General features: G+C 37.5%; 4 protein-coding genes across 7 annotated transcripts in view; all 4 read left to right on the top strand.

Annotated features, from left to right (window-relative positions):
* The window catches only part of LOC127503435 (gastrula zinc finger protein XlCGF8.2DB-like), a 55022-nt gene extending 39707 nt beyond the window's left edge, over window positions 1-15315 (top strand). The window contains exons 2-4 of the mRNA XM_051877238.1: window positions 11238-12276; window positions 14952-15071; window positions 15213-15315. Coding sequence (XP_051733198.1) covers window positions 11238-12276; window positions 14952-15024 — 1112 coding nt within the window. The 3' untranslated portion in view covers window positions 15025-15071; window positions 15213-15315. The remainder of the gene's footprint in view (window positions 1-11237; window positions 12277-14951; window positions 15072-15212) is intronic.
* Window positions 1-17033, top strand: part of LOC127503431 (oocyte zinc finger protein XlCOF26-like) — a 138734-nt gene that overhangs the window by 29295 nt on the left and 92406 nt on the right. The window contains exons 1-2 of one of the 3 annotated variants that reach the window (XM_051877188.1): window positions 9009-9112; window positions 9567-9661. The exons of 1 other annotated variant lie outside the window; for it this stretch is intronic. In XM_051877188.1, coding sequence (XP_051733148.1) covers window positions 9604-9661 — 58 coding nt within the window. In that variant the 5' untranslated portion in view covers window positions 9009-9112; window positions 9567-9603. Of the gene's footprint in view, window positions 1-9008; window positions 9113-9566; window positions 9662-14973; window positions 15072-17033 lie in introns of those variants that run through there. One more of the 3 variants, XM_051877185.1, reaches the window with a different exon arrangement.
* LOC127503448 (gastrula zinc finger protein XlCGF7.1-like) overlaps window positions 1-17033 on the top strand; it is a 71036-nt gene that overhangs the window by 38500 nt on the left and 15503 nt on the right. The window contains exon 1 of one of the 2 annotated variants that reach the window (XM_051877281.1): window positions 167-266. The exons of the other annotated variant lie outside the window; for it this stretch is intronic. The gene's annotated coding sequence lies outside the window, so the exon portion shown is untranslated. Of the gene's footprint in view, window positions 1-166; window positions 267-17033 lie in introns of those variants that run through there. 2 annotated transcript variants of the gene reach the window in all.
* LOC127503428 (zinc finger protein 664-like) lies at window positions 209-7262 on the top strand. Its single transcript, XM_051877177.1, is given in 5 exon segments — window positions 209-266; window positions 427-1164; window positions 2897-3124; window positions 5949-5960; window positions 6406-7262. Coding segments are annotated over 5 exon segments (1410 nt in total). The 3' UTR covers window positions 6780-7262.

Genomic DNA, 17033 nt, shown 5'->3' with positions numbered 1-17033 from the left:
TTGCACCTGAATAAGAGTGATTGTAAGTGTGATGATCATCTGCTAAATGAGCAACAGCGACCACAATTCACACCTTCAGTCAGTGAAGCCGCTCCCACAGCCGTTCATGAGTTTAAATACTGGGGAATATTCCCATCTTCCCACAGGAGAAGAAGCAGCAAGCAGGAGGAATTACTCCAGGAGAAACTACTGACATACTATTGTAAAGATGGAGATTAAGGAAGAACCCTGCAGAATAAAAGATGAAGATACAGAGGAACAAATAGGTTGGTGTTTTCCTTCATTCTCTTTAATGACTGATGAGGAACATTAAGATGAAAATGTTGATAATTTGGGGCTCTCTGAATTTCTTTTCATTTCCATTGTTTTTTTTAGACCTGATGGAAGTGAATGAAAACAAAAGGCATCAGTTTCAAATAAAAATAGAAAATGAAGATGGAGAAACAGTTGTTTCACAGACTAAAAAGAATTTCATACAGAAACAAGCTGGGAAAACTGGAGTCAAAAGCTCTTTCACCTGCTCTGAGTGTGGAAAGAGTTACACACAGAAAGGACACCTAAACATACACATGAGAATTCACACTGGAGAAAAACCATTTACTTGCTCTCAGTGTGGAAAGTGTTTCATACATAAAGGATACCTAAATGAACACATGAGGATTCACACTGGAGAAAGACCGTTTACATGCTCTCAATGTGGAAAGAGTTTCGCTCAGAAAAGCGTTCTCAACAATCATCTGCGCACTCACTCTGGAGTGAGATCATTCAGCTGTGATCAGTGTGATAAAACATTTGTTGTGGAATCAAGCTTAAAAAGACACCTTATAGTTCATATGGGTGTGAAGCCTCACGTTTGTACTTTTTGTGGAAAGTCTTTTACACATCTTAAGTCTTTAAAAGTGCATGAGAGCATTCATACTGGTGTGAGACCTTATATGTGCTTTGACTGTGGGAAGACCTTCGCTACATTAGCCAAATTAAAATCACACCAGAGAATTCATACCGGAGAGAAACCGTACAAGTGCTCACACTGTGGGAAGAGTTTCACTCAGTCAGGAGACATGAAATATCATGAGAGAGTTCATACTGGAGAGAAGCTGCACCAGTGCTCTTCATGTGGGAAGAGTTTCACCCGATCATCTCATCTACGGACTCATGAGAAAAAGCATTGCCCAAAGGTGTCTAAATGAGCATATGTTCATGTTCAGATCCATCGCTCACAAATAATACACTCACAAGTAAATAATTTGACATTCAGATTCATCAAAAGCTGGTATTTGTTTCCAGCTTTTCCAGTGACTTCAACTGATTATCCATATGACTATACGTACTAGTGTTTCTGTATCAAGTTAGTTCAAGGCTGAATCCTCTTACTTATTTTCCTATGGAAGTGTGCTGAACTTTTTCTTTATTAAATTCTCTTTTAACTTGATGAGACTTCAACTTCTGGTCTTCACTGAGTTTCTTTATGGTGTCTAATTCGCCTACATAATGAATAAATGAAACCTGGCAAGTACAATGTAAGACAGATTCACATATGATGATGGAAACAGTCATTTCACAGACTGAAAAGAATTTTTACACATAAACGAGCTGGAAAAACTGGACTCAAAGGTTCTTTCATCTGGAATGTATTCTGTGTCCGTGGCAATTCAGCAGTGACATGTTTTACAGCTGCTATCTAGTATAAGGTTTAATATTATAAATAAGTTCTTACACTGGTTATACCTTGTATTTTGGCAAGCAATTTGGTAAAACAAAAATGGAACTCGTAATGTTTTATGCTGATTCTGTGTACTGTCTGAATAACTTGCATGAGCTTCTCTATATGTAGTTACGGCAACAGTTTGGCCACAGATGTTCCTCTAGATGGCGCCATTTGCTTTCATTTCAAACACGTGACATATTTTGAGTCCGTGATTTATGAAACGAGTCAACTTATTAAATTCACTGTGTATCAGATTGTCAAATTTTATGTTTTACCGAAGCCATGAAAGCTTTCTCCATTTGACTGCTCAAAATCTGCTGTGTTTTTCATACTGTGCGTACATTAATTTAATTATTTATTAGGAAAAATCTAAATCTAGGCTATATGATTCTAAAGAGTCTATTCATTTTGGTGAACAGTTGTGTGTGGTAATCGAATCTTGAATCCGAATTTATTACTTTAGGCATGACCGAATTGAGCTAAACCGTTGTTACAGCTACATGATAGTTTCCATCAGGGCCGGCTCTAGGCATGGGCAGGGGTGGGCAAACGTCTGCCTTGCCCACCCAATCAGAATTTAGGTACAGATAGCGTTATTCTTTTATGATTTGTGCCAAAGACTATAGAATAACACAAGACGCGTCACTCGTATTGTATTGAATGAGAGAAAGTGAAACGCACAATATGGCGAAATAAGTCCCGCCTTCTAAATAAGAGCCAATCGCCGGCTGGTAAAGTCATCGCGTCACTGCAGCGGCCGTTAGAAGCTCCGGTTTCTATAAAAACAGTCAGACGCGCGCCTCCAAAATGAGGCACAGGAGACGCGCATTTACGTCTGCGCATGCGCATTAGCTTGATCCAGCCTAAAAATACAGGGTTTTTTTTGTCTAATCAGTCTAATCACATCTAAATCAGGCTTGAAGATTCACATGAGAATCCACACTGGAGAGAAACCCTTCACATGCCATCAGTGTGGAAAAAGCTTCATGAGATCAAATGTTCTCAAAAATCATCTGCTTTTTCACGCAGGAAAAAGGTCATTTGGCTGTGATCAGTGTGATAAGAAGTTTATTGTGGAAGAGCACCTGAAAAGGCACATGAAAATTCATGCAGTTGAGGAGCCTTATGTGTGTTCTGTTTGTGGAAAGAGTTTTTCACAACTGCAGTATTTAAAAATGCACCAGCATTTTCATACAGGTGTGAAACCTTATATGTGCTTTGACTGTGGGAAGACTTTTACTACAGCCAACGACTTAAAAACACACCAGAGAGTTCATACTGGAGAGAAACCGTACAAGTGCTCACACTGTGGAAAGAGTTTCTCTCACTCTTCATCCTTGAAAACGCATGACAGAGTTCATACTGGAGAGAAGCCGCACCAGTGCTCTTCGTGTGGGAGGAGTTTTGCCAATTTAGGTAATTCACTGAAACATAAGAAAAGGTTTGCCCAAAGATGTCTACGTGAGGAAAGTTCACATTAAGATCCATGGCTTGCAAGCCAATAGTTTTGTTTACGTTGAGCAGTTAATCACGTTAATTGTACATTTGTGAAACTGGCAACCTTTTTTTTTTTTTTTTATTCTAACACTCAGATAGACTCTGTAAATGTTCAGTGAGCTGTTAGAAACTTAATATATGAACAACTCTTACAGTTTTGAGTGAAAATATCAGTTTTGAGGAAGGTGTAGCTTATGGTTGAAATGGATTTTTTTTCACCCAAAAATAAAAACTCTTTCATTTATTCACCCTCAAGTTATTGCAAAGCTGTAAGAATTTCTTTGTTCTGCTGAACACAAAGGAAGATATTTTGAAGAATATGAAAAAAAAGGGGGAAAAAAAAGAAATCTAATGGAAGTCAGTGGTGCCCCACAACTTTGGTTACAAACATTCAGCAAAACAAAGAAATTAATATGGGTTTGGAGTAAATTATGACAGAATTTTTTTATTTTTGGGTGAACTATCCCTTAAAAAATGTCACATTGTATCGATTGCCTATTAACTGTATAAAATGTTCTGATTGCACATAATTAGATTAGTGAAATAAAAAGCAACAAAACTAATTACATGCATGACTGATTTAATGAATAAGTTTGCATGATATTGAGGTGTTTAAAATAGTATTCAGCATTGATAATCAACTCTGTAGTATTTTTAAAACTAAAAACGGATGTTTTTCCATTTATATTTAATACTCGATTTTTCTCATAATATGGATTCTGACACACACACACACACACACACACACACCACTGAGAGAAGATGAAATTGTTTTGGATTACTTCTACAAGAAGAGTTTGTGAAATACTGTCTTGTGGTTAAAATTAACTAACTTTTAAGGTCATTTAAGTTCTTAATGTGGTTTATATATATTTGAACTATTTGGTGAAATGCAAATTAATTATTCCTTTTTGCCTTTATCATTTTAAGCAGATTTTGTGTGGTTTGGATCCTTAGAATAACATAAGTTTCTATATCAAATTATGATAATAATTTGTCAGTACAACAGATGTTCCTCTAGATGGCGACATTTGTTTAATTTTAACTACGTGATCTTGTTGAGTTCACCGTGGTTCACCAAAAGACTCTTGAATAGATAGTTCAACCAACTATTTAATCAATAACAACGTAGTTCCCAAAGAAGATTGTACGTTATGTTTTTATTTTAAGTAATGAACATATGAAACCTGTTAAACAGAGTTTTTAGTGATAAATCATCTAATGTAAGCAGGGCTTGATTTAAAGATTGAATTGAATTGAGAGAGAGAAGGGGGTAGAAATGATCACCCTATTCTTTTCATCTTTACCATCCACTGAAGAGAGGTGTGACATGCGCTCTCTTTGGCTCGTTGGCTGACGAATCTAGCTGAATGGAGAAGTTGTGATGAAGTGTTGGGTTGGCTGAAACCACCGAACAGTTCTGTCTTCACACGGTTGAGTTGAAGGTGGTGGTCCTTCATCCAGCAAGAAATGTCTGTCAGGCAGGCTGAGGCATGAGCAGCTACCGTTGGATCATCTGGCTGGAATAAGAGTTCGAGTTTTGTGTCATCAGCATGTTTCGGAATGACAGATCCTAGTGATGACATGTAGATGGAGAAGAGAAGCGGTCCAAGCACTGAGCCCTGAGGCACCCCAGTAGTTAGATGTTGCGACGTAGACACCACGCCCTGAAGGACCTACCTGAGAGGTCAGACTTGAACCACTGGAGTGCAGTTTTTGAGATGCCTTTTATCATGAGGGTTGACAGGAGGTTTTGGTGGATAACGGTGTCAAAAAGTACTGATTAGGGGCTTTTGCACCGAATAGTTCTAGGAACTAGCCACTAAGATAGTTCCCAGAGAACTAATTTCTCCCCCGGGCCATGTTCCTGCTGCAATCGCACCGGGAATAGGAACTCTGAAGCGGCCGACAATGGCGTCTTTAAGCGCAGCATAAACAAGTGCTAAAAACTGGTGGATATAGGATGCCAAGATCGGAGTTGCGTTTGTTGTGTCGTGGGTTTCTTGATAACGGAGATGGAATGTAAAAGCATAATTTATGCAACTGAAAGAGCAAAAAGTGGGGCTAAGAGATTAAATATCCTATGACAACTTTCTGTATTACATATCATCGAGGTGGAGAAGAACACAACCCTGCAGACAACATGTAAATGCCGTTATCGCTGTTTTCCATCTTCGTGAAGTAAATATGTTTACACAGATTTTTAAAAATGCTGGGTGCCAGTGTTTGACATGCGTTTGACCATTCAACATACACTTACGTCACTGATAGTTCCTATAGTGCTGGTTTAGACCCAACTCTGAAGTAGGAGCTACTTTAGTTCCCTCAAAAGGAGCTGCTAGAACTAAAATCATTCCTATAGTTCATGCGGTGCAAACACAGCAAAATCCGGGTACTTCAGCCAATAGATCTATAGGAACAATGAAAGGGTTCCTCTGGTGAGAAAGCCCCTATTGTCTCTAAAGGACTATTTGAGCAAACATTTGTACCTGAATAATTCAAAGTGATTGTAAGTGTGATGATCATCTGCTAAATGATCAACAGTGACCACAATTCACACCTTCAGTCAGTGAAGCCGCTCCCACAGCCGTTCATGAGAGATTAAATGCTGGGGAATATTCCCATCTTCCCACAGGAGAAGAAGAAGAAAGCAGGAGGAATTACTCCAGGAGAAACTACTGACATACTATTGTAAAGATGAAGTTTAAAGAAGAACCCTGCAGAATAAAAGATGAAGATACAGAGGAATTAATAGGTTGGTGTTTTCCTTCATTCTCTTTACTGAGGAACATTAAGTTGAAAACTGACATAATACATCTAAAACTAGATACTAGACTCAGTAGTAAACTAGATTTGTGCTAAATTAAGAATGAACTTTATTTCTTTGTTTCTCATTTGTCCTTTATAATTGAATTTAATGTTTATTTTAGACCTGATGGAAGTGAATGAAGACAAAAACCATCATTTCACAAATGAAGATGGAAAACTGACGTATAAAAATGAAGACGAACAATATCTGTTTTCAAATCCTCGTCTTTTAAAAAATGAAGATGGAAATGCAGTCGTTCCAAAGACTGAAAAGAATTTCACAGAAAAACAAGCTGGAAACTTAAGAAAACACCTTAAAGTTCATGCTGCTGTGAAGCCTCACTTTTGTTCTTTTTGTGGAAGGAGTTTTTCACTACTGACACTTTTAAAAGTGCACCAGCGTATTCATACAGGTGTGAAACCTTATGTGTGCTCTGACTGTGGAAAGAGCTTTACTACATCCAGCTACTTAAAAACACACCAGTGAGTTCATACTGGAGAGAAACCGTACAAGTGCTCACACTGTGGAAAGAGTTTCACTCAGTCAGGAAACCTGAAAGATCATGAGAGAATTCACACTGGAGAGAAACCGTACAAGTGCTCACACTGTGGAAGGAGTTTCGCTCGGTCAGGAAACCTGAAAGATCATGAGAGAGTTCATACTGGAGAGAAGCCGCACCAGTGCTCTTCATGTGGGAAGAGTTTCACCCAATCGTCTTCTCTACAGTCTCATAAGAAAAAGCATTGCCTGAAGTTGTGTAAGTGAGCAAAGTTCACCTGATTTTCTTTTTATCAGGTGAACTGTGGGGAGATTTTTTTTTTCTTTTCAGTTTTTGCTTAATAACTAGTCCGGGTCCATCTTTTGCAAGGTCATAATTTTTTTTTTTTTTTGATTTAACAAAATCAAAAGCAGGTATTACTGATGTATTTTACATTGTAAAATTATGCAGGTAAAATGTACTGTACCTGCAGCAATCTTTTCTTATTTTTTAAATGTAATTAAACAAATCTACAGAAACACAAAGTGAAGACAGACATAAACCTTTAGATGTAATGCAACTCATAAAAACTATATACAAGTTACAAAAATAAACAGAAAAGGTGAACAGTCAAAATGTCTTTTGTTTCTACAGGTTTTTTTTTTTACAAATACCAACAGAAAGAACAAAAGAACTTCCCCGAAGTTTCTTAAAAAAAAAAAAAAAATGAAACAAGTAAAATGAGGAGAATGTCAAATAAGGTGCAAAATGCTTGTGAAATGTTTTCATACTGAACTACATGTTCAGATCAAACAGCTGAAGATGTCTCTTTCATCACAGACTGGAGGCTTCGGATGAATTTTTATAACAGTCACAATCCAACCTTAGGAATTGGTCTCTAGATGGGTAAAGGCAGTAACTCTATGAGAAGTCCTGTTCTTCCCAGGCTTGGTACCAGAGGTCTTCTTCTTGCCCTCTAAGAGGTGTCTGGCTGTTGTTCTAGCATCTTTATCTGATGGCGTTGGACAGTTTGTTTGTGTTAGTCCACCAAGATCCAATCAAAATGTAGCATCCGAACCGCTGATTCGACACGCAGATTCATAACGCTCCGAAGCTTCATGAAGCAGTGTTTTGAAATCGTCCATCACTATATAAGTCGTTATTTTGTTTTTTTGGCGCACCAAAAATATTCTCGTCGCTTTATAATATTAATATTGAACCACTGTACTCACATGAACTGATTTAAATATGTTTTTTGGTACATTAAAGGATCTTGAGAGAGGAAATGTCATTGCTGTCTATGCAGGCCTCACTGAGCCATCGGATTTCATCAAAAATATCTTAATTTGTGTTCCGAAGATGAATGAAGGTCTTACGGGTGTGGAACGGCATGAGCGTGAGTAATTAATGACATTATTTTCATTTTTGGGTGAACTAACCCTTTAAATCATCCTCTATACCATAAACAGCTTCTTTTTTTAGTTCAGCTGTTTGGTGAAGCATTGAGAACATATTGGAAAGGCGTTCTTGTGTTGAAATCTCTCAGAGATTCTGTGAATGTTTTTGTTTTATGGTGTTTGAAACTCAATCTGTGAACAAAATATATCAAAATCAGTCAAGTTCGGGTATGGGATTCATATTCAGAGTTCATATTCAGATCTATCACTTACAAATAATTTGACATACAGATTAATCAAAAGCTGGATAATTTGCTAAAATTAGTAGTAAAGTTTCATTGTCAGGAGGAACCTTTGGGGAAGGTCAAAGTAATAGTTCAGAAAACTAGTGTGTTGCCTTAGAACTCTATGATTTGTGAAGGGATGTGTTTTGTTTCTTTGTGGAAATATTTTCATTAATTGTGCATATGAGACATTTGTGTAAAAGTGGCAACAACAGTCTATTAAATCATAATCCATATGTCAACTTGTTTTAGCTGTTTAGGTGTGATGCATTAAGATATTAAAGACTTTTTTGCATTGAAATCACTGCACACTGAAAATATGAGAAATATGAGTGAACAAAATGTGATTATATACAACTTCTGGAAAAAATTAAGAGACCACTTAACGTTAATTTCTGAACTTGGAGTTCATGTAGACTATTTTAGCAATGTCTTTACTAATTTTCTGGACCTTAAATGACAGTGATTACGTTGCTTTCTATGGGGGATAAAAAAAAAACCTCATGGATTTCATCAAAAATATCTTAATTTGTGTTCCGAAGATGAACTAAGGTCTTCAGTCAAAACCTATTTTAAAATCAACACCAGTCTCACGCCACAGTTGAAGGAGTCCAGAAGGTAAATACAGTTGCAAACTCCTTAGCAGATATTTGAAGTTTGAATCTTTAACCAAATTAAACATATTTGTGATGCTAAAACTAGATAACAGATCTTATCTTGCTTGTCTTTTATCTAATCTATTAGGTTTGATAGTCTTGTATCTAATCTAGGAGTTAGATAGTTTAATGGTTTCCGCCAGTAGAGGGCGCTCGTGCAACCGAAGCAAAAACACACATCCGAGTCTTGGAGAAGAAGAGCAGTGAGCGAGGGAAGGGAACATAAACATGTGAAGTGGAACACAGCCATTCATTCTGCTCTAAATCTGATGTGTTTCGGACTGTGAGTACATTTATTTAATCATTTATTAGGAGAAATCTAAATCCAAACAACTAAACGATTCGGTTCATTTAGTGAATCACTCAGAAATGAACCGAATTCTGTTGTACATTACGCTCGTGAAACGTAAACTCGTTGTACTGTTTATTATACATTACAACTTGTGAAGATTGTGAGTAATGTTTTTCATTTTATGTAAGGAAACCCGGTAAACAATTTTTTATACATGTAAATCGTGTCTAAAGTAAGATCAACATACAAATCAGCTGGAGTTAAATTGTTTCTAAACAGTTTGATCAAAACACTTACACCTGGATAATTGAAAGCGATTGTAAGTGTGATGATCATCTGCTAAATGAACAACAGCAAACACAATTCACACCTTCAGTCAGTGAAGCCGCTCACACAGCCGTTCATGAGAGTTTAAATGCTGGGGAATATTCCCATCTTCCCACAGGAGAAGCAGGAGAAACTGCTGACATACTATTGTAAAGATGGAGTTTAAGGAAGAACCCTGCAGAATAAAAGATGAAGATACAGAGGAACAAATAGGTTGGTGTTTTCCTTCATTGTCTTTAATGACTGATGAGGAACATTAAGATGAAAACTGACATATCCTCCTGAAACCCAGGCATAGATGTTTTTTCCTCTGTAGAGGACACATATTTTAGTAAATTTCTCTGAGAACATACATGCCACATGTTTTAAATCTGGATGTCATGTAAAGAGCACATTAAAGGGATAGTTCACCCAAAAATGAAAATGTGATGTTTATCTGCTTACCGCCAGGGCATCCAAGATGTAGGTGACTTTGTTTCTTCAGTAGAACACAAATGATGATTTTTAACTCCAACCGTTGCCGGTCTGTCAGTCGTATAATGCATGTCAATGGGAACTTCGTCTATAAGAGTAAATAAAACTTGCTTAGACAAATCCAAATTAAACCCTGCGGCTCATGACGACACATTGATGTCCTAAGACACGAAAAGATCGATTTGTGCAAGAAACCGAACAGTATTTATATAATTTTTTACCTCTAAAACACCTGATCGCGTTTTGACAACGGAAGTGATCTCTCACGCTTATAAGGTAAAAAATGATATAAAAACCGATCATTTCTTGTCTTAGGACATCAATGTGTCATCACGAGCCGCAGGGTTTAATTTGGATTTGTCTAAGCAAGTTTTATTTACTCTTTTAGACGAAGTTCCCATTGACATGCATTATAAGGCTGACAGACGGCAACGGTTGGAGTTAAAAATCATCATTTGTGTTCTACTGAAGAAACAAAGTCACCTACATCTTGGATGCCCTGGGGGTAAGCAGATAAACATCAAATTTTTATTTTTGGGTGAACTATCCCTTTAAGGGCTTTTCAGAGATACCAAATGTTTGGAGGTTTCACAACTCCCTCTACTTGGTCTTTAAAAATGACTAACATTGACTAAATGATCAAATTTAGCACTCTTATGGAAATATGATCATATTTTGTATCATTTAAATCTGAGTAATTTTCAAATTGTCATAAATAAACATCTCAGGAAAACGTTATGTGGTTTCAAATCAAAATATGACTTTCTGTAACGAAACATATATGTCCTCTGTAGAAGACACCAGGACTTACAGCATGTTTATCAGGCATTTTGGGGGGAAAAAACTTTATTTGCTTAATAACTGATCTGATTCTGGTTTCCTCTACAGATGACAAAGCATGAAATATGAATGCTCTTATGCTCCAAACAATGTAATTGTTCCAACCACTATAAAAAAATATATGTCAGAATATTTACACAAAATATTTACACAGGTTCATAGCAAATAATCTAAACTAAGAATCAAATCATAGTCAATCAGGCATGGGTCAGCTGCCCACCTGTAACACAAACATGCACAGAGACAACATACACAGGAGGACAGAATGGAATCAATGAACAAATATCTTGGGCTCATAACAGTAATGACATAAACTAAATTCACACACAAAAAAAGTTCTGGTTCACAGGAGGATATAACAATACATCTAAAACTAGATACTTGTAGACTCAGTAGTAAACTAGATATGTGCTAAATTAAGAATAGCCTTTATTTTCTTCTTTAAATTAATTTTGGAATGTAATGTTGATTATAGACCCAATGAAAGTGAATGAAGACAAACAGCATAATTTCACAAATGAAGATGGAAAACTGACACATAAAAATGAAGACAAACAAAATCTGTTTCAAAAATCAAATTATTTCAAAAATGAAGATGGAAATGCAGTCATTTCAAAGACTGAAGAGAATTTCACACAAAAACAAGCTGGAAAATCTGGACTCAAAGGATTTTTCACCTGCTCAGACTGTGGAATGTTTTACTTGCACAAATCAGACCTTAAGAAACACATGGAATCTCACACTGGAGAAAATCTGTTCACATGCACTCAGTGTGGAAAGAGTTACACACATAAAAAAAACCTAAATGAGCACATAAGAATTCACACTGGAGAAAGACCTTATACATGCACTCAGTGTGGAAAGAGTTTCATACGTAAAGGAACCTTAAATAACCACAAGAGAATTCACACTGGAGAAAAACCGTTCACCTGCTCTCAATGTGGAAAGAGTTTCAGACATAAAAAAAACCTAAATGTGCACATGAGAATTCACACTGGAGAAAAACCGTTCACGTGCACTCAGTGTGGAAAGAGTTTCAAGCGCAAAAGCTCTCTCAATGATCATCTGCGCCGTCACTCCGGAGTGAAGTCGTTCAGCTGTGATCAGTGTGATAAAACATTTGTGGTGGAAACAAACTTAAAAAGACACCTTAACATTCATACTGGTGTGAAGTTGCACTTTTGTTCTTTTTGTGGAAAGAGTTTTTCACTACTGAAGTATTTAAAAGTCCATGAGCGTATTCATAATGATGTGAGACCTCATGTGTGCTTTGACTGTGGGAAGAGCTTCACTACACAAACACAGTTAAAAACACACCTGAGAAGTCATACCGGAGAGAAACCGTACAAGTGCTCACACTGTGGAAAGAGTTTTGCTCGGTCAGGAGACATGAGAGATCATGAGAGAGTTCATACTGGAGAGAAGCCGCACCAGTGCTCTTCATGTGGGAAGAGTTACAACAAATTATTTTTTCTACGGACTCATGAGAAAAAGCATTGCCTGAAGTTGTCCAAGTGAGCAAAGTTCACATTCACATCCGTGATTTACAAACCCGATTCCAAAAAAGTTGGGACACTGTACAAATTGTGAATAAAAAAGGAATGCAATGATGTGGAAGTTTCAAATTTCAATATTTTATTCAGAATACAACATAGATGACATATCAAATGTTTAAACTGAGAAAATGTATCATTTTAAGGGAAAAATAAGTTCATGGCATCAACACATTTCAAAAACGTTGGGACAAGGCCATGTTTACCACTGTGTGGCATCCCCTCTTCTTTTTATAACAGTCTGCAAACGTCTGGGGACTGAGGAGACAAGTTGCTCAAGTTTAGGAATAGGAATGTTGTCCCATTCTTGTCTAATACAGGCTTCTAGTTGCTCAACTGTCTTAGGTCTTCTTTGTCGCATCTTCCTCTTTATGATGCGGCAAATGTTTTCTATGGGTGAAAGATCTGGACTGGCCATTTCAGTACCCGGATCCTTCTTCTACGCAGCCATGATGTTGTAATTGATGCAGTATGTGGTCTGGCATTGTCATGTTGGAAAATGCAAGGTCTTCCCTGAAAGAGACGACGTCTGGATGGGAGCATATGTTGTTCTAGAACTTGGATATACCTTTCAGCATTGATGGTGCCTTTCCAGATGTGTAAGCTGCCCATGCCACACGCACTCATGCAACCCCATACCATCAGAGATGCAGGCTTCTGAACTGAGCGCTGATAACAACTTGGGTTGTCCTTGTCCTCTTTAGTCCGGATGACATGGCGTCCCAGTTTTCCAAAAAGAACTTCAAATTTTGATTCGTCTGACCACAGAACAGTTTTCCACTTTGCCACAGTCCATTTTAAATGAGCCTTGGCCCAGAGAAAATGCCTGAGCTTCTGGATCATGTTTAGATATGGCTTCTTTTTTGACCTATAGAGTTTTAGCCAGCAACGGCGAATGGCACGGTGGATTGTGTTCACCGACAATGTTTTCTGGAAGTATTCCTGAGCCCATGTTGTGATTTCCATTACAGTAGCATTCCTGTATGTGATGCAGTGCCGTCTAAGGGCCCGAAGATCACGGGCATCCAGTATGGTTTTCCGGCCTTGACCCTTACGCACAGAGATTGTTCCAGATTCTCTGAATCTTTGGATGATTTTATGCACTGTAGATGATGATAACTTCAAACTCTTCGCAGTTTTTCTCGGAGAAACTCCTTTCTGATATTGCTCCACTATTTTTCGCCGCAGCATTGGGGGAATTGGTGATCCTCTGCCCATCTTGACTTCTGAGAGACACTGCGACTCTGAGAGGCTCTTTTTATACCCAATCATGTTGCCAATTGACCTAATAAGTTGCAAATTGGTCCTCCAGCTGTTCCTTATATGTACATTTAACTTTTCCGGTCTCTTATTGCTACCTGTCCCAATTTTTTTGGCATGTGTAGCTCTCATGAAATCCAAAATGAGCCAATATTTGGCATGACATTTCAAAATGTCTCACTTTCATTTGTTATGTTATCTATATTCTATTGTGAATAAAATATAAGTTTATGAGATTTGTAAATTATTGCATTCCTTTTTTATTCACAATTTGTACAGTGCCCCAACTTTTTTGGAATCGGGTTTGTACAAATATTGCACTCACAAATGATTTGACATTCAGATTGTTTCAATAGAGTGATTTAATCTAAGAGGGTAATTTGCTAAAATTGAATCTGGTAACAGTTTGGTCAAGCATTGCCCTTCTCTTTTCACAACTACTGTAAAATGATGTATAAAGATATTATTCAACTTTACTGAACCTCAAACACTTGTTTTGCATTAAAGTGCCCCTATTTTGCTTTTTCGAATATTCCCTTTCATGCAGTGTGTAATGTAGCTGTCTGTGAATGTAAACAATCTGCAAAGTTGTGAAGACAAAAGTGCACGATAAATAAAGTTATTGTTTCTAAAAAGAAAGAATCGTCATCAGTAATTCAAACCCCACTTCGTTACGGCTACACGTCACTGAGTAACACATTTGCATAATGCCCTCCTCTGGTCTTCATTGGCTGCCCACAAACAACATCTACTTTGACCCGCCCTCAAACGCTGTAGCTGTTTGTACATGTCGAGAAGATGCTGTTTTCTGCTCTGCAAAAGCAAATTCTCCTTGTAAACTTTTTCAAAGGATGAGGATGTGAAGAGTCAGAGGTTAAAATGACCACAGCAGTATAACCTTCTGACGACTGCTTCTCAAATCTGGAACGCTGGATGGGGCAGTACTCACTTTTAGACCTTTTAACTTGCTCCTCAGAATCACAACCTGAAAGTATGATTAATTATTGATGTATATATTTTCTACTAAGTGTTAAAAATATGTAGTTTTATATTGTGTAGGTGTCCGGCTAAATGGCTAACTCATATTATTACTGTCTTACTGAAATACTTCTGCTAATCACCTGTGGGTCCACTATTACCTCTATTAATGCAGATTTGTCTGTTGTTCTTACTACTTTGAGTAGTGATAAAGGATTAAGCAAGTTTTGTTTTACAAACTTTAATGTTTCATCAGTCATTCACATTAGTGCTTGGCTGTGATGATCATCTGCTAAATGATCAACAGCGACCACAATTCACACCTTCAGTCAGTGAAGCCGCTCCCACAGCCGTTCATGAGAGTTTAAATGCTGGGGAATATTCCCATCTTCCCACAGGAGAAGAAGCAGCAAGCAGGAGGAATTACTGCAGGAGAAACTACTGACATACTATTGTAAAGATGGAGTTTGAGGAAGAACCCTGCAGAATAAAAGATGAAGATACAGAGGAACTAATAGGTTGGTGTTTTCCTTCATTCTCTTTAATGACTGATGAGTAACATTAAGATGAAAACTGGAAAAAAGGACTCAATTTTTGTTTAATTGTGACTCACCTGGTATATTTATTGTTCTCATTTCTTCTTCTTTTTTAATTTTAAGAAATTAATATGTTGATTTTAGACCTGATGGAAGTGAATGAAGACAAACAGCATATGTTTCAAGACCCTCATTATTTCTCATATGAAGATGGAAACACAGTAATATCACAAACTGAAAAGAGTTTCACACAAAAGCTAACACGAAAAACTGAACTCAAAGGATCTTTCACCTGCTCTGAGTGTGGAAAGAGTGTCAGACTTAAAAGAAACCTAAATAAGCACATGAGGATTCACACTGGAGAAAAACCGTTCACATGCACTCAGTGTGGAAAGAGTTTCTGTCGCAAAAGCACTCTCAAAGATCATCTGCTCTCTCATGCTGGAGTGAGATCATTCAGCTGTGATCAGTGTGATAAAACATTTGTTTTGGCATCAGGCTTAAGAAAACACCTTAAAATTCATGCCGCTGTGAGGTCTCACCTTTGTTCTATTTGTGGAAAGAGTTTTTCACAGCTGATCAATTTAAAAGTGCATGAGAGTATTCATACTGGTGCTCTGGCTGTGGGAAGGGCTTCACTACATTAAGCAATTTAAAAATACACCAGAGATCTCATACTGGAGAGAAACCGTACAAGTGCTCACACTGTGGAAAGAGTTTCACTCAGTTAAAATCCTTGGAAGAGCACAAGAGAATTTATACCGGAGAGAAACCACATCAGTGCTCTTCATGTGGGAAAAGTTTCACCCAATTGTCTCATGTACAGACTGAGAAAAAGCAATGGCCAACATTGTCTAAGTGAGCAACATTCACATCTATGATTTACAAATACTACGCATATTATGCTCCCTAGCTTGTGAATCAGTATATCGTGTACACAAAATTGGGCACTAAGGACAGTAAAGGACGCTGATTCACTACGCATTGGGACACTTATGACTCTATTTCCGGCGACGTGACAACGTCCTTATTGTATAACATCACTACTGGTATTATAAACAACAACAGCAGAGCTGATATCTTTCTGACATTACTTGTAATGTGATTTAAAGTACATTATGATAAATTCTTTGCTTGTTACATATACATGCAACATTTCAGCCGTAAATAAATTATAAATGTTTGTTAGATTATGTTCATTACTCGTCTAGCGATGTATGTTTATGCTGAAATATAATAAAATAATGGTTTGTATTTTAAAAACATTGCACGTCGTTATGTATAGCGAGTTGGCTCACGTGATTAAGTTTCACGCTTCAGAACTTCCGTTAAGGGAGCATAATGAGCATCAATGCTCCCTGGTTTTCACGTTGCATTGTGGGACTTTCTAGGGAGCGAACATTTCAGTGTCCTGGAAGGATTCTGCGATTGAGACAGCCCTTAAAATGGCCGACTCCCTGATCAGTGCCCTGACTACTGAACTGTGGAGCTGATTGAGACACACCCTATGTAAGATTTTTGGATTAAAATATTTAAAAAAATGTGCGTCACCTATCAATGACATCATACCCACGTTACCCTCGATTTACGGTTTTATTTTGTAGAAGCCATGGAAACACCAAAGACACTTTAATATATTATGTGTTTTATTAGACAGGTGAGCAACTGTTTGGATGGAGACATTCATCATCAGAAATCTAATCATGTTATGTAGCTCAACACAGTAAGTCTTATTGTTTAAATCTTGTTTTCTTGATTTACAGCGAGTACCATGTTTTACCATGCCTAATATCGATCCAGCTTACTGCAGTCTGCAACAAGTGTCTTATAGCAGCCGCTGAGCGAACGCACAGAGTAGCATTTTAACAACTTTCAACACACAAATGTATCTAATATAATAAAACAGCGCTGCTTTACCCCTGGAAGAAGCGTCTGCGGCATAAA

This window comes from Ctenopharyngodon idella, chromosome 21, assembly GCF_019924925.1.
Source record: "Ctenopharyngodon idella isolate HZGC_01 chromosome 21, HZGC01, whole genome shotgun sequence".
Lineage (NCBI taxonomy): Eukaryota > Metazoa > Chordata > Actinopteri > Cypriniformes > Xenocyprididae > Ctenopharyngodon > Ctenopharyngodon idella.
The sequence above is the reverse complement of the archived record's forward strand: the minus strand, read 5'-3'. Positions and strand labels throughout refer to the sequence as shown.